This window comes from Sceloporus undulatus, chromosome 1, assembly GCF_019175285.1.
Source record: "Sceloporus undulatus isolate JIND9_A2432 ecotype Alabama chromosome 1, SceUnd_v1.1, whole genome shotgun sequence".
NCBI classification, from domain to species: Eukaryota; Metazoa; Chordata; class Lepidosauria; order Squamata; family Phrynosomatidae; genus Sceloporus; species Sceloporus undulatus.
The window spans coordinates 281,635,118-281,662,948 of NC_056522.1; the positions used below are offsets into that span (position 1 = coordinate 281,635,118).

General features: G+C 38.6%; 1 protein-coding gene across 1 annotated transcript; it reads left to right on the top strand.

Moving 5' to 3' along the window:
* Nucleotides 1-27,817, top strand: OVCH2 (ovochymase 2). The gene is made up of 21 exons (XM_042445239.1): nt 1-88; nt 1,408-1,517; nt 4,403-4,494; nt 5,325-5,497; nt 6,705-6,800; nt 7,797-7,948; nt 9,617-9,812; nt 10,678-10,701; nt 12,385-12,475; nt 13,136-13,269; nt 13,674-13,814; nt 14,743-14,873; nt 16,185-16,278; nt 17,097-17,228; nt 20,133-20,213; nt 21,390-21,576; nt 24,294-24,366; nt 24,550-24,745; nt 25,593-25,744; nt 26,144-26,309; nt 27,445-27,817. The coding sequence occupies exons 1-21, from the start codon at nt 1-3 to the stop codon at nt 27,462-27,464; spliced, it is 2,529 nt and encodes an 842-aa protein (XP_042301173.1). The 3' UTR covers nt 27,465-27,817.
* The last annotated feature ends 14 nt before the right edge of the window (nt 27,818-27,831 follow it).

A 27,831-nucleotide genomic window follows, 5' to 3' on the forward strand; every position in this document is an offset into this window, starting at 1 on the left:
ATGCCAGTGGCTTCAGGCAGCCTGCTTTTACTTGTGCTTGGGACAACTTACCTCCAAGAAGGAAGCTCTACACCAGGGTCTGTACAAGGTACGGGTATGATTTCATATTCAGCTCTAATCATGTTTTAAAGGCAAAAATACAGATGCTCATATTAGGTCAAATAGATTATCTTCACATCTCTGGCAAATTTATCTCAGTTGCCATCTTTATTCCATCAAGAGCAGCTGCTCAGAATAAAGGTAACCTCACATAACCTGAGCATGGGACTAGACTAATTTACTTCCTTAGCCCAGATTGTACTGCATATGCAACAGCCTTGCTTTCTGAATTATTTATTGAGTGCCAGCACTGAGATCTGATGGAAGTGTAGTCACTTGATCTCTAGAGAGAAGATCTACTGCTCTTCCATACTTGTTACAACCAATGTGGACAATCACGTTCATGGCATTGCCTGCATAGTTGCTGTTTGGATGAACTAAATCACCACCACCACCACCATCATTATCGTCTTCATCTTTTTCTTCTGACTAAAGTTGATCTCTTGTAGATAAAAATACAAAGAACTTAATGTCTCTTAAAAATATCTTTAATCTAGTGAATTTGGGTTGTTGTTTTTTTAGATTAGCATGCATTCATTACTAGCATGCATTCATTAGCATTTTGGATATATGCTATTTGTGGAAATTTGCATGAAGTCAATAAATACACACACACACACACACACACACACACATTTATTCATATACAGTATGTATTATTTTGCTTGTGTTGTATCCAGCCATGTTCGTCCACTCACAGCAGAGACTTCTGTGAATGGAAAGCAGATTTCATTTAATTCCCATGATGTCTTTCTGTACCCCTAAATATGCTCCAGAGAGTTGAAGGCTCATTTAAAAATGTAGAAGGTGGCATAATGGCAGCAGGAGAAAGGGGAGATTGCGGGAAATCTCATCTCTCTCCTTCTGTTCTTGGAGGCCTCCACTGGAGAAAAAAATACATCACAATTTTGTGGGGGAGGCACATAACAATTGTCCAATCATCTTGGACTGTATGCTGTGACAATAAAGCATAACATTTATAAAGTTGCTCTATCTGAAATACAAATGAAGCCAGTTGAATGTAGATTGGAATGTACATCGGCACTATTTTATTTATAACAGGTGCAAATGTCTCAAGCTATTTTATGAAGAAGCCAAACTGTAGAACAAGGAATTAATTTGAAAAGAAATGTTTAGACACTTGATTATTACATGTCTATTTTGGCTGTTTAGTCAAATATTTGAATATTGACCAATAATTCAGCTACTTTAAGAAAATCAGAACTGTTTTGAATCTTTATGATATCGTTCTTGGTGTGTTGGATTCCACCCCCACCCCCCATCTCTTTCTGTTCTTTATGCCTTCAGGTTCAAAATGTGGGCAGAAAACCTATGCCACAGATCCATGGTCTTTTTATGGTTACCTCTCACGGATTGTTGGTGGGACCCAGGTGCGCCAAGGTACACACCCATGGCAGGTGAGCTAGCCCTCCCCCTGATAGTTGTAATCCAAGCCACCTTCAATTCTAAGATCTATCACAGAGGAGAAAAAAACGAGGGTACTGAATGTCTTGGGCTTGGTTTCATGGGTTCTTTTGCAGTACAATATGTTGCTGTTTGCAAGAGCAGTGAAGCACATACTGACAGTGAAAACAATCACCATTGTCTCTGACTTGTCAAAAGACTTTTCTGAATAAGTATATTATCTGCAAGGGAAAAAGAGTCATTATTATAAAGTGAGGATAGTGAATACCTGGAAAATCAAATCTAACTCTCACATAAATAAGTAATGCAAAGAAAGGTAAAAATTGCATCCATCTAAATGCACACACACATGCACCACTCTTACACTTTGCTGGTCCTCGACGGTTTGAGAAAAGAAAGTCCCATAAATAACTTTGTGAGGTACATAGCTAGCCTCAATCTAAACAGTCCAGAAGCCAGAAGCTTCTGGAGGGCTCATCCAGACTGATTGAAAAAGTCTCAGATATTGTTCCTGTTCCTTCTGATTTGTTATTGTTGTTGTTGTTAGCTGTCCTCGATTCCAACTCATGGTGACCCTGTGGATGACACATCTCCAGGTTTCCCTATGTTCCACTGCTCTGCTTAGGTCCTGCAAGCCCATGCTCATAACCCCCCTGATTGACTCCACCCATCTGGTCTGTGGTCTTTCCCTCCTTCTTCTACACTCTACCTTTCCTAGTACTGTTGTTTTTTACTAGTGATTCATGCCTTCTCATTATGTGGCCAAAGTATGATAGCCTGAACTTGATCATCTTGGCTTCCAAGGAGAGCTCTAGTCTGATCTGTTCAAAGATTAAAATTAATTGACCTGTGAGGAGCTGGTATAAAAAGTCTCTCTGTGTACCAGGAGCTGACAGCAAATATTCTGGGATAAAGAAAAAAATGTATGGATTTCCAAAATAAAACTAGAAAGAACAGGAACAAAATCTGAGACTTTCTAGTCTCTCTATTCCCATCTGGATGCTCCAAACTCAGTCCAAGTCAGGCAGAAGGATCTGCAAAAGGATAGTTTGAGGAAGGTGTTTCCTGTGATAAGAATCAAGGCCAGGTGACCAGAGGGGAAGATGTCTTTCCCAACCAGTGTCTGGCATTGCTACTAGCAACAACTTTGTGGTCTAACCTTTCTTTTCTACCCAGATGGTTGATGGAGCCGAAACAGTGGGGCTACTCTTTTTATGTTAAAGCTGTTTGCCTCTGTGCTATCCACTCCCCAAACACTCTTATTTAGGGATGTAAATTGCTGTTATAATTTTCCGACTTCCTGGAGAAGGTTGGGAAATGTATTTTACTTTTCTTGCCACATGTGAAGTGTGAAATAATTAAAACGTTTCTCAACCATTCTAACTGGAAATTTGCATTTGAAATTTGGTGTTCTGGAATGGTTTTTTGTTTTTGTTTTGTTTGTTTTTTGCTTTAATACTAAGTTGAACAGCTAAACAGCAGGAGTGCAATTGAGACTGTCTCTCCCATATGGCTGTTTGTTGTTGGTGTGTGCCTTCAAGTCATGTCTGATTTATGGCAACCCTAAGGCAAACTTATCACAGGGGGTTCTTGGCAAGATTTGTTTGGATGAAGTTTGCCATTGCCTTCTTCTGAGACTGTGGCACATTCCAGACGCGCAAAAAGTATGTACTAGGTACGTACTAGGGTTAGGAAAGGGCGTCCCTTCCAGATGCCCTAACCCTAGTACGTACCTAGTACGTACAAAATGGTGGCACCCATTCTACATGGTGCCGCCATTGGGATGTCACAACCACGCCGCCTCCAAATGGAGCGACGCGGAAGTGACATGCTGGCACCACAAAGCTTTGCGTTGCTGGGCGCAATCTTTACACGGTTGCACCAGTGACACAAAGGAGAAAGGGGCCAAGCGGCCCCTTTCTCTTTGTCCCCGCCGCCGCCGGGTGTCCTTGGGGCATGAAGCCCCAAGGACACCCCTTTCTAGGATGCGGGGAAGCGGCCTTTTGCCACTTCCCCACGGCCTGGAAAGTGGCAGATCGGGGCCTCAGAGGCTGCCGCTGTGGCAGCTGAGGCCCCAATCCGATGGGGAAGGGGCGGGAACAGGCCGCCCCAAAAGGGCGGTCTGTAAACCACCTGTGAGAGTGTGTCTTGCCCAAGGTCTCCCAGTGGTTTTCTGTGGTCTAGCTTGCCTGGTGTTTTTTAAAAATGAAAACAAAACAAAACCCTGGAGGACCCTCCATTAAAAGCCCTTTCCTCAGCAGTGTGTCAGTTGCAAAAAACATTCCTTAATAGGAGCATCTTTTTCTGCTACTGAAAGAACAATACAGTGGGGAACAGCTTAGTCTCTCTTACAAGGTAGTTCCACAATCTGGGAGCTGCCACCAAGAAGACTCTCTTTTGTGTTCCCACCAAATGTCCTTCTGATGGTTATAAGGCCCAGAGAAGAGCTTCCCTCAAAGATATTAAAGCCCAGGCAAATTTGTATGAGAGAAGATAGTCTTTCAGTTACTTTCAACCCAAATTGTGTTGGTTCTAAAGTCTTTATTAATCCTTTCCCTATCCAAGTAAATGGCTAGGCAGCTGTTTGTTTGTTTTTAAAACATTTTTGTTTACCTTTTTTGGGGGGGGGCAAGTGAATGTTGACAATACCAAATAAATGTTGGGAATGCTTGAAAATTTAGAGCTGTACTGGTGAATATTGACTGATAGCATTCATCTCTGCTATGTACCGCAGACCTAGGGAATATACATGTGAATGTGGATGTTTGCCAGATAATGGACATGTAATTTGAGAATATAGATCCTGCTCTCTGACTTTCTTTTGTAGATGTGTAAAATCATGCCTTTCCTAATGTGACATGTGTTCTACATGATCCAGGTCTCCTTGAAAAGGAATAACCATCATTTCTGTGGAGGAACTCTTGTTTCCACTCAGTGGGTAATCACGGCAGCTCACTGTGTTGTAAGCAGGTACAGAGGAGAAATTCACTGGGAGGCCGTCATTTCATGTTGTTTATTTTGCATTTATTGGTGTTTTTTTATATAGATACTTTAAAATATGCACTGCTCTTGATATGCAATATGCAAAACAATGATACACACACACACACACAGGGCCAGCTGTAGGTATTTGGCTACCCTAGGCAAGAAATATTTTGGCACGCCCTATCAACCCTCATAATTATTTTCACCTCTTGATCTATGCAAAAAATTGTACACAAAAAGCCACAAAGCCGCCCCTAAATCTTGCTGCCCTAACCGGCTGCCTAATTCGTCTATATGGATGAGCCGGTCCTGTATGTGTGTGGGTACACACACACACACACACTATGGTCTGCATCCATGTGCAAGTCATGAGTAGGTTCATCAGATCAAAAAGACAACACTAATTTAAGTTCTCTTGATTTAATGTTTTGCTGTAGTTCAGGAAAGCAATTGGATTTATACCTAGACATTGTGTGTGTGTGTGTGTGTGTGTGTGTGTGTGCACGTGTGCATGTACCTTCAAGTTGCCTGTTGACCTATGGAGACCCTATGAATTTTATAGTGTTTTCTTAGGCAAGGAACACTCAGAAGTGGCTTGCTATTGCCTTCATCTGAAATATAGCCTACAGCATTTAGTATTCTCTAGTGGTCTCCCTTCCAAGTACTAATCAGACCCAAGCCTGCTTAACTTTGAAGACCAGACAGTATCCGGTGCCTTCATGGTATTTAAACCTAATATATTACCCATGTGGTTTTTGTTTTGTTTTGTTTTCAAAAAACATATTATTTTTTTCTTGTTCTGATTTTTCCATTAGATATCTGCTCGGTTCACTGTCTGTCACTGCTGGGGAACATGATCTGAATCTGAAAGATGTGGAAGAGCAGACCTTACAAGTTAAACAGATAATCAAACACCCAAAATTTACCAGGAAGAAACCAATGGATTATGACATTGCCCTTCTAAAAATGAATGGCCACTTTAAATATGGTAATATTGTAATCTAGTATGAGAATAATGGTTAGAATCATATTTCTCTCTCTTTATATATCTACAGTATTCTAAACATTATTTATTACTGACAGTCAAAGGGAAATGATTTATAATCAAATAATATCATAGTAGTTGCTTATGGATTTTGGAGACATTTGACTGATATCTTTTAAAAAGTCTTGGCTATTGCCTTTAAAGCTCTATGTAGTTTGGGTCCAGGTTACTTACCATCACCTCCTCTCATAAAATCCACACCATACAGTCAGGTGCTTTGGGGGACATTTACTTCAGCTGGTCAGAACTAGACTGGCAACTGTCACCCTGAGGACTTTTTCATTGGCCACCCATAGACTGTGGAATGACCTGCTGAGATAGATTTGACAGCTATACATTTTATTTGAATTTAAGATCTATATCTTCCAACAGGCCTACATAGTCAATTTTAAACCATGAATTTTAAATTAGTATATTTTAAATTTTATGTTGTATGATTTTAATGTGTCCTGTGTTTTTGTGTTTTAACTTAAATGTGCTTAAATGGTTTGTGTATTTTAATCTATGTTGCACCCCATCTCAAGCCTTGGGGAGAGGTTGGTAAGAAATAATAATAATAATAATAATAATTATTATTATTATTATTATTATTATTATTATTATTATTATTATTATTTAGGACTTTTATATAGCTTTATTCAGGTCATAACTTTATTCAAGTCAGGTCACATAACATTTCTCCTGGAAAGCATAAAAAGAGAAACCCTGGGTTCTGACCACCACTCAGTAGCATGGGAACATGTTTTCTGCTAGTGATGGTGATGCAGTAGTAGAAAGCACCTTCCCCTTCTGCTGGGTTAGTCAGAACCCAAGGTTTCTCCTCTGGTTGTCCCAACCTATCTTGATCATCATCCAGAACCAGCTTTTTCAACAACTCAGTTATGGGAATGAAGGTTTCACTAATACAAACTGATGGTGAGATTTGACACAGAAGGAGAAAATGCCTTACATTGCTTTGCATTTCAGATGTACTCACCCTGGAAGAATTGTATTGGAATTTTGGGAATTGGTTCTTTAATTTTTGTAGAAACTAATTCCTAAATGGATGAATGCTACTGCAAGCCATACTGAAAGGGCTGTTGGGTGATAAACTGAATTAGCGTTGTTTACTCTAATATGCCACAAGGATTTTGATCTGTCTTGCTGGTAGGTTCAGCAGTTTGGCCAGTATGCCTTCCAGATCCAAATGAAAAATTTGATCCAGGATTTATATGTGTCACTTGTGGCTGGGGCCGTTTAAGAGAAAGTAAGTCTTTGGTATTAACTTTGAAAGCATTATCTTACAAAAGCAAATTGTGGGTGTGTGTGTGTGTTGGCGTGCTATATAATAAATCACTATTTGTGTGACATAATTTTTTTCATGGCTGACAGATTGCTCTGAGACTAGAGGTCCTTTCCCATTAGTTATAGCACTTTGATTCCACTTTCATCCTGCAGAGTCTGGAATTTGTTAGTCTGAGGAGGCACTAAAACATTCTGGCTGAGAATTCTAACTACCTCATGAAATTACAAATCCCCGGATTTCATGGCAATTAGAATGAGCCAAAGTGCTATAACTGTCTAGTGATAAAGGCCCCAGGAAAACAGGTAATAATGAATCAGAAGTAGTAAATGGTTTTGAAGTAATTGCAGACCAGTGTGTGTGTGAAAATGAATGTTCGGGGGGGGGGGGCAGAGAATTCTCCCAGTAAGAATTCTCTCACTTTCAACCCACAAATATTTGCAGCCTGGTTCTTCTTCATTCACAAAGATTAGATACAGCTGGAAGGTGAGATTCAGGAGCTTCTGTATTATGCAGTGTATTTTAAGAAAAGGAGTACATAATGCTGTTTTTCCTAGGCTATTCCGTGATGTGTCACACATGGATATTCCATCATTCATTTTTGTTCTGCTTTGGATAGGGTCTGTAGTTGTACTTTCTGTGCTGAGCCCATTAAATTGGTGATTAAAACATTGTTGGCTGTCCCACCCTTCCCTGTCCCCCAATTAACTGTTTGATTTGACTGGTTCATAGGAAGAAGAATATCTTAGCATCAGAGCATATGTTTGACAGACGAAAGGGTCCTACTTTCAGTGCCTGATAATTCCAGTTAAAAAGGAGCTGTGCAGCAAGAGAGGATGGGAAATATCTCATCCCTGAGACTTGGAAGAGCTGTTGCCAGCCAGAGTAGAAATTCTGGGTGAGAGGGACGGATTCCAACCTGGGATGAAGCAGCTTTTTCTGCTGTGTTTTGCTTCTCAGATGGAATGCTTCCTGAAGTACTGCATGAAGTAGAGCTGCCCATCTTAGACCAGAATGAATGTTCGAGAGTGTTATCAACCTTGAAGAAACCTATTCAAGGTGACACCATAATGTGTGCTGGGTTTCCAGATGGAGGGAAAGATGCTTGCCAGGTTTGTAAAACAAATAGTTCTATCAATGGGATAATTCTTGTTATTTTGCTCCAGGATTACCATTGTGCCTTTTAAATACATGTCATATATAGGGAAGCCACCACAGCAATTGTAATCATGATGAGGTTGAGGTTGAGAGTTTAACAGAATGTCCAAGACATTTTGTTGTAGCTGAGATTGGCAAGAAAACAGCAATGTCAGCTGGAATCACTGGGTAGGACAGAGGCTTTAACTTCCTTTTTTGAAGTGATCCTGATGTTGCTAAGGTCTGTGGAGAGAAGCCAACTTAAAAACATTAAAACATTTTTGAAAGAACCAATAACAAATTGTACCACTGGGGGCAATGGTGGCAGTATAACATACCATTCTCATGGTTTCTTTAAACATCCCAATGAAAATGATTTAATTAACTAATTTAATTAATTAATAAATAATAAATATATTTTATAATTTATTAACTATATAATATCCCAAACAAATTAATAAAAGAACAAATAAAAATCTGTATTTCCCAGCACTAATAACAACAAACTCATTTCCCCATTTTGTGTCAAAATGAATTCCAAGCTGTGGGTAGACCATAGGAATTGAGGAATTGGGGGCCTTCCCTAGCTGCCTGCAGGATCTTACTCCCAAGGCAGTGTAGATTCCATTCCAGTGCTAAAATCTGAATGCAAGAAATGTGATGATCAGTGTAATCACAGCAAGCTTGCTGATCAGGGGTGTTTTTAGGCAGGTACAGACTGCACCAGGTGACACCCTGGAGAGGCTGTGTCATCTCGTGCAGTTGTGGGAAGGGACTACTTTCCAATATGTTCTGGTGCACTTTCATGGGTAGACCAGGACTCCCAGAGACAGAAGGGCTTGGGGAAAGACCTGGGCACCTGCCCAGAGGTGGCAAAGAAGATGGTTGGGATGTTGTCAGCATGCCATGGTGAGAGAACAAGGTGGGTAGACCAGGACAGCCTAGGAAATGAACAGTCACTTTAGGTTCCCCAATCCACCATCCATTGGTGGCAAGTAGACCAGAGCCTTTCTCTTTCATAGTGGTCCAATCTACTCTTGAGGACTAGCTGGGTTGGGGTGCCAGGGAGCCTGGGGATGATAGCACTGGAGTGACATCAACCCCTAGTGACACCACTGCTGCAGATCCTCTTTTTTATTATCACAAAACGCTTGCCCTGTTTCAAGCCACCTCCCTTTTGTCACCAAGAGAGCCAAGAAGCACATCCAAAACATGTTGCAGGGCCAAGAAATTTTACTGCCTGAAGTGGGACTCAAAATGGGGCTCTACTTTCTACTTTAAAAAGTCTTGCTCCACCACTATAAAAGTTCCCTTCATTAATCTATCACCTACTAACCCCCACTTGAACTTGGAGAGGAAAAGTCTACATGCTCAAGCCATCTATAACTGAGCAGTGGCTGGATGTTGCTCAGGAATTGGACAGCTACAGAACGTCTTTGTATTTATTCTTAAAATAAATCTTCTAAGATGTGCTCTGTGCTCACAATAGTGCCCCCAATAGGTAATTTTATGCATGTCTGAACCAATGCTGCATAAAAATGGTTATAAACAACAGGATATATTTTTGAAAGACCATGAAATATATTGTCCCATGTGTTGTCTCACCTGTGTCTTACGTAAAGATGGTCTTCTTTCTTCTGCAGGGGGACTCTGGAGGCTCCCTTGTGTGCAGACGTGACCATGGTTCTTGGACCCTGATTGGAGTGACTTCGTGGGGCATAGGATGTGCTCGTAGCTGGATGCATAACTTGAAAAAAAAGTATGAAAAAAGAGGCACACCAGGAATTTTTACAGATCTTACAAAGGTGCTCCCTTGGATTCAACAGCATATGGATGCTGGTAATAGCAAAATCATACTAGCATTATAATTCTATGACTACGAATAACTTTCTGCACAATTAACATTTCTGACCTTTCCTTCTGCCAACTGGACTGAAACTGCAATAACCCATAGATTGTTTGTATTTGGGGTTCTTTTCTAGCCAAAGTAGATGTGAAAGCTGCTGTACAGTGTTTTATTTTCTTTCATTTGAATCCCTTTGATCAAATATTATATAGTACATACATGTAAGGGTAAAGGTTGTGTGAAACTTGACCTCTCAGTCTTTTGCTTGTTCTGAACTTGTTTGGAATAGCAGTGTGATAGGGGATTTGAATTTGATGAGTGGAGGCAGCAGTAAAGCAAGCCATTGTACCTTTTAGTCTACTAAACTCTTTGTTAGCTAAGATTGTCACAGACAGAGTTTAGCAGTTTGTTTTTATCCTTCATAGTATTGACAGTATTCTACAGTGCTCCCTCGGGTTACGAAATTAATTCATTCCGCGGCCGCTTTCGTAACCCGAAAAGCCTTCGCAAGCCGAAAACCCATAGGCGCTAATGGGGAAAAGCCGCGTTTCGTGCAAAAAAGCGCCGAAAAGCACCAAAAAATTTTTTCGTAACCCGAAAAAACATTCGTAACCCGGAACAGTTATTTCCTATGGGATTTTTTCGTATCCCGGAAATTTCGTAACCTGGGTATTTCGTATCCCGGGGTACCACTGTATTTAGAAGTACTCCACTGCAACTGTTAATCAATGTACTGACCTAGAGTGTTTTAAAAAAGAGGATTCAGGCCCAAGAATGCTATTCATATTTTGCCGGTACTAATTACTAATCCTTTGGTAATCATTGTCTTTTATTAACATTTTTTTCCTTTTTAATTAGATGTCAAAATGAAAAGTCCAACAGGTGAGTACAGGCCTCTTAAACACCTTCTTTTATTTAGGAGTTTACTGATAAGACTCCAAGTTCATTATTTTATTTCAGAAAAACATGGATTACGGAACAGAATCTCTCAAATAATTAGTTTTGTTAATATTTGATTGCAGATAGTAACACCAGGAGTTTAAACATCTGATTGTAAAAGGAATAAAATTCTAGGATTTTAATATGATTTTGTGGTCTGAGTAGATGCTTAAAAATTAGCACCCCATTTCTGCACACATCTGTGAACACGTTTTGATTCCTGACAGATTTATTTGAGGAAAATCAGTTCTGTGAAAGATGCTGCAGAAATAAAAGTGTAGTTGAGGAACAAGTGTAGATGTTTCACTGCTGTGGTTTGGAATAGGGACAGACCTTGCAGATCACTAAAATGGCACTTGGAAAAGTAATGTTTTGGAGTAAAAACTTCCAGAGTTCTTTAGTCAACATGGCTGAAGGTTTGAGCATTTCTAGTTTAAATAGTAATGCACCCAAGCTCCATTTGAGTGTTTTCCAAATACAGCTGCGCCCCATTCAGACATCCCAGAAGCATGTTTCTTTTTGGTAATCAGAACCTGTTTTGGACCATGAGCATTCAGAATCAGAACAACAACAGCAGCAACAACAAACCAGTACAGAATGAGTTATTGACTACTTTTGAAAACAATTCTAGAGAAATAGATTTCATTCTAATCTGGCTGTATTTTGTTTGCCATTTTAATCCAATCAAAACATACTGTATTTCCATGGGCTAAATCAATAAGATCAAAGCACTCCAACAACTCTCTCTCTCTATTTCGCTCTCTCTTTCTGTACAAGTGACTTCAAGCCTGAAAATTTACAGAGATTCCATGAAATTCATGGGTTTTCTTAGTAAGAAGTACTCAGAGGTGGTTTCATTATTTATTTGATGTATTTATTCCATTTATACCCTGTATTTTTCCTGCTAGAGATCCAAAGTGGCTTACAAAATTTAGAGTAAAGATCTACGTAAAACTGTACTATTACACAGTTAAAAACAAACTTTAGTTCTGTTACAAGGATATAGTTAAAATCAATTTAAAGTACATTATACATTTAAGATATAATTTAAAACATAGACAGATTTAGGCACTTTTCTATTGACTTCCTTGGACTTCCTTGGAAAAATAACTTTACAACACCTGCTATTCTTCGATGGCCACCTATTCAAGTGCTAACAAGAGCTGATTATAGCTCTGCTTAGCTTCAGATTGCTCTTAAAGAATCCCAAGTTGCCAGCAGCCTCCTGCCCAGTTTATGAAGAAACATGAATCCATGGGATTCATCCAAGTGTTGATTTATCATCTGGCAGTTGATCAAATGAATCTGGTCTAGCTAGGATTAGCAGTTAGATTTTGCCCAAGTGCAACAGAAGTGTTCTTTTATTTGCATCATGCATTTAACTCTTTCAAATAAGCTTTACTATAACTATGTTTTTAAAGTGCTCTGAAAGACTGTATTGTTGGAGTCACTACTTTATCAACATTTCTGACTGTTATTTTATTGTTTATAAAAATAAACACACAATTATAAAACCTCGTAATAAAAATATATGGAAAAATTATAATCTCCTACATCTTGTTTGCCTGAAATCTGTAATATTGATACTTATTGAATCCTGTATCTAATTTCACATTCACATTATAGCATCATGTAGTATTCAAGATGGTAAACTCCCTGGCAGTGAAGGAAGGCTACTTTTCCCTGAAGATCCCAAGGAATATTATCCAGACAACCAGTGAGTAATGCTGGATTGCAGCCATTTCTCACCTCATACTTTGATCCTTTTCTCTGCAGGCTGAATGCCTATGTAGTACTTATATTTATTTATTCATATGTTAAAACATTTGTATCATTTCCTTTAACTGAAGATCTCTATGTGGAGTACAATCAGTGAATGAGCTTATGTTTATGGACACACTGTAAAAAAAGACACCAAGATACCATTATTTTTATTTATTTCCTTTAAAACCTGTCAGATACACATCCCAATCAAGTACACATGCTTTTATTTTCTTCTGACTGAAGTGCTTGTCTATTACACACCCTGTATGTGCTGTATAACTTATATCTCTGATTTTTCATTAGCTAGTAAGGTTCTGCTTAAGCTGTTTTATATAACATTTAGCATATATACACAAAATATTAAGGGCTATAATAATTGAGTTTCTTTAGTGATCCTTTGCATTGTTATGTGCAAGCTTTTTATTTCCAGTATCATAAACTTTACTTTAAAATAACCCAAATTACTTATTTTAACGTAAATTCCATATTCCATGAAATCATGGTGGAGGTGGGGAGGGTCAAAGAAATAAAAAGCCAATTTCTATTACTACGTATGATAACATGTACCTGTAGTTTACTAACTGTCTGCCATAATATAATCCTGTCAATCTAGGCTGTGTGTTTGGACTCTGCTTGTCACAGAAGGAATGCATATCTTGTTGAATTTTTCCCATTTTGATGTGGAGCCAGATCCATTCTGTGACTATGATTCCTTGTCAGTGATTTCTATGGATGACAGACTTGTTGGTGAGTATCCTCTTCAAAATATAATATGACAGGCTCCAAGCACCCTTTCCTGCATTAAAAGCAGATGGTGCTGTTATTGTTGGCAAGTTGCACATCATATCTCTAACTGTATAATAAAAGGCATGGCATTTTGAGGGAATAGACTTCGAAAACATGCTCGGGTACTAGATAACCTCTTAACCTTCTGATGAATGCAGCTTAAATGTTTGCCCAATGTTGGAGTTGAATTTAATGCATATAGGGACATCTCTCCTCATCCCCAGGTATTACATTACATGTGCTGGATGTAAATCACTGTCATACTAAGCATTCATAAGCAGGCCCTTTTGACATCAGTGTAATTCCTCCTTGATAAATATTAATGAAATTTATCTTGTTAAATATATATACATATTCATTTTCAGGGAAATTCTGTGGAATGGACCCTCCATTGCCTATTTTGGTTGGTTCCAATAATGTAAGGCTAAAATTTTTCTCTGATAACAAGGAACATGGCACTGGATTTTCCATGATATACCAGGCTATTAAACCAGCTACCCTTTTAGGTAAGTATTCATAGGATCATAGAATCATAGAGTTAGAAGAGATTGCAAGGAACATCAGGTCCAATTTCCCATCATCCAGGAATAAACATCTGAAGTAATCCTGAAAGATGGCCATCCAATCTCTGTCTAAAAGACCTCCACAAAAGAGTCCATTAATCATCTGAAGCAGTCTTTTCCACAGTCAAACAACTCATGCGGTCAAGGAGTTCTTCCTAATTTTTAGGTGGAATTTCTTTCCTTGTACTTTGAATCCACTGATTCATGTCCCAATCTCTGGAAAAGCAGAATACAAGTTTGATCTATATTCTATGTGACATCTCTTCATATATTTAAATTGCCTCACAATCTTCTCTCTTCCATGCTGAACATATTCAGCTCTCTAAGCTGTTTGTTATAGGGCTTGGTTTCCTGCATTTTAAAGCCATCTCTCAATGGTGTACAGGTTACACACATACAAATACAAAACACAACACAACAGATCAGATTTTAAAAGCATAGTAAAATCAACTGTAGCACAGGAATGAAACAAGTAAGGAGATTATCGCATTAGTTGTTTTCTACTGATTTGGGCACAGGCTCAGACTGTCTATAAATGGATGTTATTGCACAGCTCTCTGCTCAGATAAGAGGCATCCAATACCCTGTCAGGACTTCTCCCATACTTAGCAAAAAATGATACTTTTCTGTTTGTTTGTGTAAACACCCGATATGTTTCTTGAATGTGGGATATTGTAAAGCAAAAAAAATGATACTTTTCTGTTTGTTTGTGTAAACACCTGACATGTTTCTTGAATGTGGGATATTGTAAAGCAGTCTTAACTCACCTGATGTCCTCCACACGTGAGGGTCTACAAGTCTCATCTCCAAAATCACACAATATAGGTTATTTTACTGGTCTCATTTTAATTTTGCTCCACTCCACTTCTAGATTCTGGCTGTGGATCTCTAGCAATTCTCTTTCAAGAGGGAACAGTTCAAAGTATGCACTATCCTGAGCCATACAATAACCTGGCAGACTGTCAATGGATTGTTCATGCTCCAGAAAACCATGTGATTAAGGTACAAGGTAGTGGGGAGTTTCACTGTCATCTTTTCCATGTGCCATCTGAGCAAAATAGCTATACTTAGTTTGGTTCACAAGCTGCATAACATTCCATTGCATCAGAGGAAGTAGATTAAAACTATGAGTGTGTCTCCATTGTAGAAATAGTGCAGTTTGACACTACTTTAAGTGCTGTAGCTTCATCGTATGGAATCCTGGGATTTGTAGTTTTAGAAGGTCTTTAGCCTTCTCTGCCAAAGAGTGCCAGTGCCTCACAAAGCTACAAATCCCAGGCTGCTGTAAAGTGGTGTCAAACTGCATGTGCATCCCATGAAATCTTATGCTACAACTTCTTTTACACAGCTAGTCTCAAAGGTGCTACAAGATTCCTTTGCATACTGATATTCCAGACTAACACAGCTATGTCTCTGCATTCTATCGCTGAGACAGAATTATCCTTGGGTTCTTTTATAACTGATGTAAATATAAATACTCTTTAGGCATTCCTGCACCTAATTAGCTAAACATGCCATTGGTGAACAGGGTTGCACCATGTAGCCTTGGCAGTTCCACCTCAATATCATTTGGAGCTTTTTGCCCTGCCCTCTGGCATCTGCACATATGATGTCTCCAAAGGGAAGGTCTAAATACATCCAGTCAATTCTGAATCCTTTGCTGTCAGGTTTCCAAATTAGAAGGTATGCTTTTAAAGATTTGTTTTGCTTGAGTGATAACAATCTAGGATGAATAGTATGCAAAGGATCTTGTAGCATCTTTGAGACTAGCTGAGAGAAAGAAGTGAGTACCATGAGCTTTTGGAGACTTGAGTCCCCTTGCAGTTGAGGAAGTAGACTCAAGTCTATGAAAGCTAATTTTACCAACTTCTTTTTTTAGTTAGTATCAAAAGTGCTACAAGATCCCTTTGAATACAGATTTTCCAGACTAACACGGCAATGTCTTTGAATTTAGGATGAAGTCACTTTTAAGTTTGTGGTCTCTGGGACACATACTAGGGAGAAAGCCCCTCTGAAAACAATAGGGTGCAAATGTCAGTAAATAGGCATAGGGTTGTAAAGTATATCACGTTCCATTTTTTATTTTTAAAAAACTACTTAAAACTTGATTTTGGTTAACTTAAGAATTGTCTGAGACCTTGGAATTACAATGGGACCCCATATTGGGAGAAAAGGGGGCTGAAAATTGATGAATGAATGAATTAAACTTCACTAACTGAAGTATGCCATCTTATCTGAAATGAAGCCCTTCTGTTATGGATGTTTTGGATTAACTCTAATTATTTGCTGTTTTTATTTTATTTTATTTTGAAGCTCATATATGAACATTTTGAACTTGAGGAAAATGAGGACTGCACTTATGACTCAGTGACAGTCTATGAAAATGTTGTGAAGGAGAATGAAATAGGTTTGTTTCTTATGTTTATTGCTTGTATTTAGCACTGATTCAAAATTGATGTTTCTATTAAACCAAGTGACAAAACTAGCAGTTTCTCCCATCAACCACTAGAGGCTGATCTCATGTTGCAAGGTAGTGTGGGTACATAATATAGCTGTTGACATATTTGTTTAAACCTAAGCTTGCTCTAATCATGCTAAAGGAAGGAGAACCTCCCACAATGTTTATCTTCTTGGGACTGTTGCAAAAAAAATATTTATTAACCAGCTGGACTTCAATACCAGAATGTTCAATAACGGAATACCCAGACTCATGAAGGGATCTGTAGGTGGGAAATTCAGCTCACATCACCCATGTCATGCCTATTTGGTTCTTAGATAAGTGACTGCTTAACATGGATGTGGTGTCATTACACATAATTTCAGTGACTGCTTTGCTAATTATGTCTTTCCAATCACATTAATTAATAAATGAATTTATAAAGGAGGGGGTTATGTAAAAAAAGGTGTTTAAAAAAAAACAACTAGAGTAGTTCTAGCAATTAAAAACTCTAGCCAGCACCTGAAATGTTCCATTACACTTTCCTAGTCTATACATTCTTGTAATGTATGTAAAAGAAATAACAGAGATGTACATGTACAGTATGCTAAAACTGTCAAAATTATCTCAGATGTTTCAAATTCCAATGGTATTTTATACAAAAAATGTTCAGTGAAGTGAATTCCAATTTCATGATAGCTTTCTTAATTTTAGCATTCTATATGTTGAAAAAATGCAGTGGAATTGTTGCTAAAGCTGTGATTGTGAGCACTTCTTTTTTTTTTCAGCTCGATCATGTGGATTTGCTATTCCTGCCCCAGTTTTGAGTTCCTTTAGTACCATGCTAATCAGGTTTCATTCAGATGAAACAGAGACCTTTGGTGGATTTAAGGCCAAATTTTTGTTCATCGCTGTCACAGGTAAAGGAAATAGAGGAGAAATGGGGTTTCCATGAACCAGTCGTTTGTCTGTGATTGTGGGGTGTATTTTTGAGAGAAGTGTTCTATGCATTAGGTTTAATATTTCTCAGCTTTAGCCCAAACCAAGTTCTGTATTCCCTTTGCATCCGCATTTGAAATTAGTGGCATATAATCACAGTAAATGCCCCAGTCAAGTGGCCTTAGTCACCATCATTGGAATTAAAAACTCCATATTCCCTTTGCTGTTCTGTGTTCTGTGCACTCTTTTCATAGGTCACTTGATGGGGAGGACATGGATAATTAGGAGTCTGTTTCTGCTGTATGATATTATATATAAAAATCCAGATGATTTTTTAAATTGTAAATTTTAAATAATGTATTTTTTAAAATAGATTGTTTTAATATAAACTGTATGTTTCTGGTTTGTTCTTTTAAATTGGTGTGTGTTTTACCTGATGCTGAGTTTTTAACTGAAGTTGTGTATTTGTTGGACTGTTGTCCCCCCCCCCCCCCGATCCATAGGGAGAGGCAGGTAAGAAATTAGTAACAGTAATAGCAGTAAGAATACAGTTTATGGATATTTCATTTATAGTTGTTTCTTCTGTAATGGTACAGTATAACTATTGTAATCTTGTGTACAGAAAGGGTTTGGACTGTGCATGGTCTCTGCCATGCTTTTGGGCTGCTCTCATTGGAGTTAATCACACACCTCGAGTTCCGCTATGCTCCCATCGCCCCAACGTCACCAATCTGCAATGGGAGCCTCCTGGTGGGATCGCACCTGGTGCTATTAAAGTGGAACGCTTCCGTTTTCATTATGGAAGCATTCTCATAATTGTTAGGAAAAGGGCCTTTTTAAAATAACGATTTGATCCGTTATTTAAAAAGGGCCCTTTTCCTAACAATTACGAGAATGCTTCCATGACGAAAATGGAGACGTTCCACTTTAATAGCACCAGGCATGATCCCACCAGGAGGCTCCCATCACAGATTGGTGACGTTGGGCCGACAGGAGCATAGCGGAACTCGAGATGTGTGATCAACTCCATTGTTCTGCTTCCCCATCTGGATAAAGTGACAATAATATATTAAACACATAACTTCCCCTGAACCCTGAGAATGGCTCAAACTAATCAGTTATGTAGGAGAAAACATGTAAAATGATGAGCAACTGAAAGTGATAGATAACTCACAGGACTTTATCAAATGAACCTTTGTCTCACCTCCTTCTTGCCACAATCACAATGTTAAAAGGGAATGACAACGTACCAGTTTTGGAGTGTTTACTATTGCAATGTTTCAATAGCACAACGGGTTTTACAGTTGTTTTTTGCACCATTCAGGGTCACCCTCCTTATTCTCCCTTAGCCCTTAACCTTGCCTCCCAGTCCCCCAATTCTCCTCCACCCATCGGCCAAAGTAGAGGTAAGAGTGTCTCATTGCAAGAAGCAATCATTCTTTTTGCTGTGGACAGAGTGGGGAAAAGCTGGCTTCTCCCCACTCCCTCCTGCCAAAGCAGAAGACTAATACTGAGGTTTCTGAAGTCATCTCTAAAAACATACTCTAATCTATACTCCTAAGTATCAAACAATTTATATATGATGCACCTTAGACTATGGTAGATTGTATTTGGCCAAGAGTGCTTACTATCAGCTTCAGCTGCTATATCAGCTGCTCCCCTTCCTAGATTTGGAGGACCTAAAGATGACAGCTCATGCACTGATAACTTCAAGGCTGGACTTTTGTAATGTGCTACACATTGGTCTACCTCTGTACCAAGTTTGGAAACTTCAGTTAGTTCAAAACACAGCAGCCAGTTTGATTATTGGGATATCCAGGAGTGAAAATATAACACTGATCTTAAAATCACTCCACTGGCTGCAAATTAATTTCCTGGCAAGGTACAAAGCATTGGCTATTACTTTAAAGCCCTGCATGGTTTGGGTCTAGGTTACCTACAGAATGGCCTTCTCCCATATAATCATCCCCGTATGATCAGGTCCTCTGATGGACATTCCCTGACACAAGCTCCAGCTAGTCTCCCTCCCCCCTTCGACAGCAATGGTAGCTGGTTGATGGGGTTTTAGTACTGGTTTTAACAGTTTTGTCTTATTGTATTGTATTTATATGTAATTGTATTTGATTAACCTGCTGTTCACCGCCCTGATCATAGGAAGGGCGGTATACAAATAAAATTTTTATTATTATTATTATTTACTCCAGTCAGCCAGGACTAGGTTGGTAACTGTCGGACAGAGGATTTTCTCTTCAGCTGCCTCTAGACTGTGGAATGGCCTGGCAGAAGAGATTAGACAGCACTGAAGACTAATCTCTTTTGGCAGGCCTATCCAGATGATTTTAAATAGTGAATTAAGATGTTGAATTTTAAATGTAGACTGTTTTTAAATATACATGTCTTATTTGTTTTTTTTTAAACTGTTGCATGTTTTAATTAATATGGTTTAACTGATGTTAATTGTTGATTTCTTGTTATCTCAATCCACGGGGAGAAGTGGGTAAGAAATAATAACAATTATTCTTATTGTTATTGATTGAGATGATAAGTAAGGATAACAAAACAAAATAGCAGCAACAGTTAAGGCCCGTTCTTACTCTACATTCATAATATTTAGTATTCTCAACCTTAATTTCTGTGGTATTTTAAATTCTGGCTGCCACTTGCTCTGGTAGCATCCAAAAGTTTGGTAACACAGGCAGGCAAAAAAGATGAATGTTGCTTCACTGCTGTGCCTCAAAATATAGGCCTTTAATCAAATCTTTTATCTATGGATCTAAGTCCTCCCAGTGGCTCACATTTTATCTTTTATGATGAAAGCAGAAGAAACCTTACTTGGAAAAATGTTCAGAGTGCCTGTTGCTTTTCTGTCTTTCTGTCTTTCCTAGATTTAAACATATCAAATTCAAGCAGTGAAGTGCTGGTTCCTGAAGAAACAAGTCATGCCACAAATCAAACTGACATTTCTGGTAAATCAACTTGTGTTGAGGTACTCTTTGGTAGGAGCAGAGAAGGGCAAAAGGGATGTGAAAAGTAGTCCAGAGGTTTTTTGGGCTATGAGGTTGTGTTCTAGAAGAGTTTTTTTCCTGATGTATAGCCAGCAGCTGTGGCTGGCGTCTTCAGAGAATGCTGGCATGGAAGAGAGTGGGGTGTATATATTGTTGGTTGAGGGGAAGCGATTTGTAATAATAATAATAATAATATGTATGTTAATATGTGTATTGTTCTGTTGCTGAATGGCAATGCCTCAGGATGTCTATTTAATTAATGATCCATTGTCTGCTGGGAAACCCTCTCGCCCTGGATGGATTTCATTTGCATTTACTGGGTCTTGATTTTGGTGTTTTTTAGGACTGGCAGCCAAACTTTGGGCCTGAACAGACAGGCCAAAATAAAGCTGCTTCAGGTCACTTTGGAGGTATGCTATTCAAATGAAACATGTGGCCTAAGAGGCTGGCAGCCAAGCCAAAGCCAAGCTCCAGTCCTAAGGACTGGAGCACAGCTTTGGTACAGCTTCTGGCCTCTTAAGATGTGTGTGTCATTTAAACAGCATACCTCCAAAGTTACCCAAAGCAGCTTTATTTTGGCCTGTCTGTTCAGGCCCTTTGTTTACTTTCAGTGTTTCTAGTTTCCTCTTGAAGTTGTCCAGGTGCATTCTGACCTGATAGTTGTTGGCATGGTCCAGAATATCAGTGTTTTCAAACAGCATTTTATGTCCAGGGTGGTTTATAACATGTTCTGCTACTGCTGATTTTTCTGGCTGACCCAGTCTGCAGTGTCTCTCGTGTTCCTTTGTTTGTGTTTGAACACTGCAATTGGTGGTCCCTATGTAGACTTGTCTGCAGCTGCATGGTATGCGGTATTCCATGCAGACCTTGGGAAAGTTATTTTTTGGATGAAAGCTTCAATAATCCCCCATTGACCATAGTCAGTGGCCATCCTAGCTGGGGGATTCTAGGAGCTGTAGCTTTCCATTTTTTCCAAGGACTGGAATACATATAGCATCTCTTCTTAATAAAATAAGAATAAGAAAAATATAGATTATTGTATATAATTCTGTAGGATTATCCAGGTGTAGATAGTGTTATGTTTTCACATAAAGAGTTTGAACATGATTTAGCTTTTTTCCTGTTCTTTGTTACCAGATGACATTTGTGGAGTAGCATTAAATCAACCCAGGTTTCTTTTCAGTCGAATAGTTGGAGGTGAGGAGGCTGTACCATATTCTTGGCCTTGGCAAGCCAGCATACAAATTTTGGGTGAAAACCTCTGTGGTGGAACTGTTCTTACAAGCACATGGGTAGTTACTGCTGCTCACTGTTTTAAAGAAAGGTAAGTACATTGTCAGTAATATACCTTCCACCTGATAATAACACCATACAATTTGCAATGCAGTTGAATTGTATCTACTGATAATTTCCTTGGTAAGAATGTATACAACTGAAATCTTTGTCTAGTGGGAAGAATGGTGCAGTCCTTTGAAGTTGTTGGACTGCAAATCCCAGCAGTAGGACTGATAATTGTGAAGAATGCTTGGAGATGCAACCCAATATCACCAAGAGGGCTGTGCTATTTTCACCATTCCCTTTAGTTCTAATTTGAGTTGTTAGTCCTGCCTAGTATAAATATACTGTAGTGACTAAATGGAAAATTAATAATATTTATATAAGTTATGTTTTAGTGACAACTCTATTTTGGAGTAAAAATTGTATTGAAGCCTTAGTATTTGCTGGCCTTATTTGAACCAAAGTGAACTCTAGTTGAACCAAAATCTGTTTCTTTTTATACTAATTAAAAATGTTCCTTCATTTTCTATCTTCTGAAGGGTTGGCAATTATGTAGAATAAACTGCCACATAGTGGCCACAAAAAGGAATCACTCTTTTAAGATCTGATTCTGTCTCAAATCTGTGTTGTTTGTGAGAAGATGAAGGCTATTCAAATTTATACCAATAAATTCAAATTAGTTATTCAAATTTATACCAATAAATTCCTAAACCAGGTAAGATTTTAAAAATGAAAGTTCTAGTTTATTTGTCTGCTAACTCTATGCCTAGGAAAATGCTTTTTAAAAAATATAATTTGTATAGCTGTAAGAGAGAGCCAGCATGGTATAATGGTGTGGGCAGTGGACTGTAAATCTGGAGAGCAGGGTTTGAATCCCTGCTTGGCCATGGAAATCCACTGAGTTATCTTGGGCAAGGCATACTCTCTCAGCCACAGAGAAAGACAAAGGCAAACCCACTGAATAAATCTTGCCAAGAAAACTCTGTTACATTCCACTGAAGGTTGCAAAAATTAAACATACTCATCAGCCTTGGGAGATTATTGCACACATCTTTCTCTTGAGCTGGGCACAGGCTGGGTATGGGCATAAACAGCTTTAAAATGGATGTTTTCGCATGCTTCCATGCCCAGCTTGGAGGCATTCCATACCCAATCTAGACCTCTCCCGGATGTCACAAAGAATAGGAAAGTCCTGTTCTTTGCAAAGTCAGGATCGAGTATGCAATGCCTCTGAGCTGGGCATGGAGGCATGCAAAAACATCTGTTTTTAAGCAGATTACACCCATACCCAGCCCATGAGAAAAATGTGTGCAATAATCTCCTAAATCTCACTCATCTAAATATTTTATCAATTTCTGTTCTTCAGAAATTCTCAGAATGACAAAGGTTCTTCTTCTTTTTAAAACAGAACTTATTATCTGCTGATTGCTTTTGGTTTTCCTGCCTGTGAATGCCTTTGAGCCCTCCTTTCTTTGTAAACTGAATTTATTGCCACCAAGTGGCCTTTTCATGCCTCTATTTTTTTCTGTGAGCCTTGTTATTGATTTTTTTAGATGGATATAAACAACAATGAGGAATGCAGACTATTTTCTGTTGCATGTTGGTGTGTGGACTTATATCTTTCAATAATAATAATAATAATAATAATAATAATAATAATAATAATAATAATGTTTATTTATATACCGCTTTTCCAAATTAGATCAAAGCAGTGTACAACAGGAAGTACAATACAAAGTTAAAATAAAACATAACAGGCCTCTCTCCCCCTCAAGATGGTGGTTGGAAGGAGGGCTCTTAGTCTTTCAGGCCAGGCCTCTCTCCCCCTCAAGATGGTGGTCAGAAGGAGGGCTCTTAGTCTCTCAGGCCAGGCTTCTCTCCCCCTCAAGATGGTGGTCGGAAGGAGGGCTTTTTCTTCTTTCAGGCAGGCAGTTGGAGCTAGCCTGCCTCTCTCCCCCCAAGATGGTGGCTGAAGGGAGGGCTTTTAAAAGTGGAAGTATCAGTCTTATAATCTTATGGATATTGATAGCCGAGTTTTGTCAAGAACTGATCTTGACAAAATACCTCCAATAACTAGATAGCAGAATATTGAACCTGGCCACTTTCAGAATTGGGCAATTTTGTATCTTCTCACCAGCCAACCAGCCAAAAAATGACTGGAAAAGCTATATGACATAATGGTATGGGAACTTATCCATATTAGCAGTTAACTAGCATAGAAGATGAAAACAGTGAAGTTTTACTTTTTTTAATTTCATATGTTACACCCACATCAGTTGATGAATATATACCTCCTAAATACAGAACCATATACTTAATGCTAATCACCGTCTCCTTTTTTTCTATAATGTCTCACCAAGATCAATTACCTCTTCTCCACCCTCTCCTTTGCAATTTTAGCTTTATTCCTTGAATATTGTACAAATTACTCATGTCTAATAACAACTGATTTTTTAAAAAATAATTTATTCCCAGCTATGAGTACCAGTTTATTGTTATGTTCCTATATACTGCTGTCTGACTTGAGAACATTTGTATTCTAATTTTCTTGATCGCTGTTAATGCCACTGGTGCTCATAAGGAAGTTAGTCAGTTTGTATAAGTAAAATCCTACATTTTCTCAGAAGGAAGTCTTACTTTTGTTCACATTCAAGAGGCCAACTGTGTATGTAAGGGATATTCTTATGACTGAATAGAAATGCTCGATAGAAACTGTGTAATTAAAGCAATCCTGAAATATCTTCCATTCTATTCCATATAAAGGGAAAAATACAAAGATCTTTGGAGGGTGGTGGCTGGAGCCCATGACATAGGAGACCAAGAACAAAACAGTCAGGTTAGTGCAAGTTTTTTTTCTTCATTTTTAGAAGAGATATTAGCTTTATCATGCAGTTGATGAACAGAATTTTTTATCTCACAAGTGACTCCAAAATAATTTCTAGACCAGGTCAAATGCATTCACATTGATGATGTCCATCTTCTCCTATAGCATGGTGCTGCCATCTTTTTATTTTTCTAGAAAAGATCTGTAAAGCAGTACCTTCTGCATCCAGATTTTAATGCTACTACTACGGATTCAGACATTGCACTGGTGCAACTGATGGAGCCTTTTGAATTCAACCATTATGTTCGTCCAGTCTGCTTACCTAAGAGAGATGAGAAGGTGGAACCTTCAAGATTGTGTGTCATTACAGGATGGGGCATTCAGTACGAAGGTGAGCACTATCCCTTTCAGCAGAAATGCTGTACTTAGCCATTGGCCAGAACTTTGCTTAGCCACTTAGCTTCATCAAAGAGAGTAGTGGATAAAAGGGACCTCATTGATATAAAACAATAGCAACTTGTGGCTTCCATGTTAGTGGAATGGCAAATCCATTCTTGGATTATCTTTTGCAACGGCCATTGGCCAAAAGCAATAAAGATTGATTGATTGATTGACTCATTCTTGGTTTATCCTGAAGTGTAAAGGAGCTACCCAAGATACTGAAACCTATTCCCCAAATAGGACCAGCACCTTGAACAGTTCATTGGCAGTTCAGTCCAAAACCCAGAGTGGACTCACCACTCAACTGACATGGAATCCGCCAGGCATGTGTGGTGGAAAACATGTTAAGATTATGCATGTAAAGGAAGAACTGAGACCAAGATAAGATTTTTTTTTGTTGGGGACACCTTTTCTTGGCGTATTCTGGTGAATGATACACATGGGTACTGGGCAGAGCCAAAACCAATTGCAGGTAGGTCCAAAGTTCAAAGTGAATGGGGCTATTCCTACCCACCCCCAGCCCCATTTCTTTCCTCTTCTCCTCTTCTGTGTCCACTAGGCTGCTTTTGGGGGGGCAGATCATTATAGCTAGAGGTCTGAACTGAACACTTGGAGAGGACTTTTGAAATTAGTCTGTTGGTCATATGAAATAGGATGAGGATGGCAGGCTGCCCATTTGGTTAGAGAGAGAGAGAGAGAGAGAGAGAGAGCATTTAAGAGATGTTTTACTTTGCTCTAGAAAATTAAATCTGAATAACTTTCCTGACTTTAAGTTTTTCCCCCTTTCCTGCCTCAAGATGGAGAAAAATCAAGAAAACTCCATCAGCTTGAAGTTCCTATTTTGATGTCTGAAGTATGCCAGAAATACTACATGAATCATTCAGGTGGTCTGAATAAACAGATGTTCTGTGCTGGATTCCCAGCTGAAGGGGGAAAGGATTCATGTACAGTAAGCCATCATATTCTTATTTGTTATGGATTTACAAAGTCTGAGATTGTCTTAACATGTGAATGCTCCAGGAACATATGTCTATAGATTCCTACCTATAATTCTGTTCAAAACGTACTTGATATTCAAGTCCACTGGTTAACAATGTGGAAAAACAGAACACTTGAAGCTGATTATAGTGATTGCCTCAGGAGATAGGAGCTGTATTCTTTCGGCCTTGAGGGTTGCTAGCTTCAGAGTACAGTTCTGACAGTACAGTGAAGAAATAAACATGAATTCCAGTAGTTTGGTATTTAGATCTGTGCCAATCAGAATGTTCTGATATTCTTCTTGAATGTATAATTCTTTACATCCTTGCAAATAGGGTGTGTTAATCGCAATCTTATTTCTTTTTATTAGGGTGATTCTGGTGGCCCATTGGTTTGTCCTTCAGAAGACTCAAGCTACTATACCCTTAATGGAATAATAAGCTGGGGCTTGGGCTGTGGAAGAAAAGGCTATCCAGGAGTTTATACAAATGTTGCTTCTTTCACTGATTGGATTGGTCAACACATATTTGGAAACAGTAGGCATCCATGTTTCTTCCAGCAATTATATCTACTCCAGTTGATTTGGACATAGCTAACATAGGTTCTGAGTGCCTTGTATCTTCAGATATGTACACCCCATATTTATAATAATGTTACACATCCACTGATGGTACTCTTTAGCTGTGCTTTATGAGGGAGGGAAAGAGGGGAAGTAGAATCAGCCTTAATGTGATTGCATTTTATTATTTTACTTTGGGAAACTTTCTAGATGAAAAGATAAGACAGAAATTAAATAATCTGAAGAGAGCTATAACATCAATGAGTCGGGGGGGGGACCCTGATTCTGTCTGATTTCTGAATAATATCCAAACCAAACTGGTTTTAATTTTTAATCAGCCATTTTAATTTTTTTTTAAATGTAAATACATAGATAAATATATAAACAAGCTTTTTAAAAAAGTATCCAGATTGGCAAACCCTTGGTTTACAAGGTGAGTTTTGAAAAGGAATTTTGGTTGTTGTGTGGTTGGAACAGAATTCCGACATATGCAATGATCATAAAAATGAGTTGTGATGATGTGAGTCCAACTTACACCATCACAATTCTCTCATTTCTACCAGTCAACATTGTCTCAACTGATGCACTAGAAGAGGATTTGGGATGGGGCTCCAGGACTCACACATCTGGGCTGTCATTCTGATGAAAGAAGACTGGTGTTAGCAGTGATCTTTTATGATCTTTTCAAATTCATCATAAGTGGTTGTTGTTGCTCTTATAGTAGTAATAGTAGTAGCAGCAGCAGTTGTTGTTGTGTGCCTACAAGTCATTTCTGATTTATAGCAACCCTAAGGTGAACCTATCATGGGTTTTTCTTGGTAGCGTTTGTTCAGTTGGAGGTTTGTCATTGTTTTCCTACCAGGCTTAGGGAATGCAACTTGCTCATGGTCAACCACAGCCAAGCAGGGATTAAAACCTTGGCCTGTCAGAGTCCAGCACTCAAACTGTTATACTTCTCCAGCTCTCTTAAAGTGGGACAAATGCCTGACTAATTATATTGTTAGTGAAGTTTGCTTTATATTCCCATCATATGATTATCATTATTGTTAACTAAAGACTGACCATTTCTTTACTATTTTTACCTACTCTTAATTTTATTTCTACTTTTGCAGACTCATCAAACAAGGCATGAAGATTTTCATGAATTTATGCTTTCAAAACAATCATCAGATAATATGCCAGAGGGAACAGAGTAGAAGTGCATATCCTGATTTATTTGTATGACTCCTAGCAACTCTGTATCTAGAATTTATAGACTGCATGTGTCTTAAATCAAAGACTTTTTTATAGGGAAAAAACCACAGGGAAGCAATATTTGTGTGGCTTTAGAAATTAATGTCTTTTGATTTGGAAAAACAATGACATCTTTGTCATCTTTCCTAAGAGATGTAAATCCCACTGAGTTTTATGGGCTATATTCCCTGATGCACCTTAAAACTGCAACTCTGGGCATGCTTTACTAGTTGTAAGTCCCACTGAACCTGTTGAGAGCTACTTCT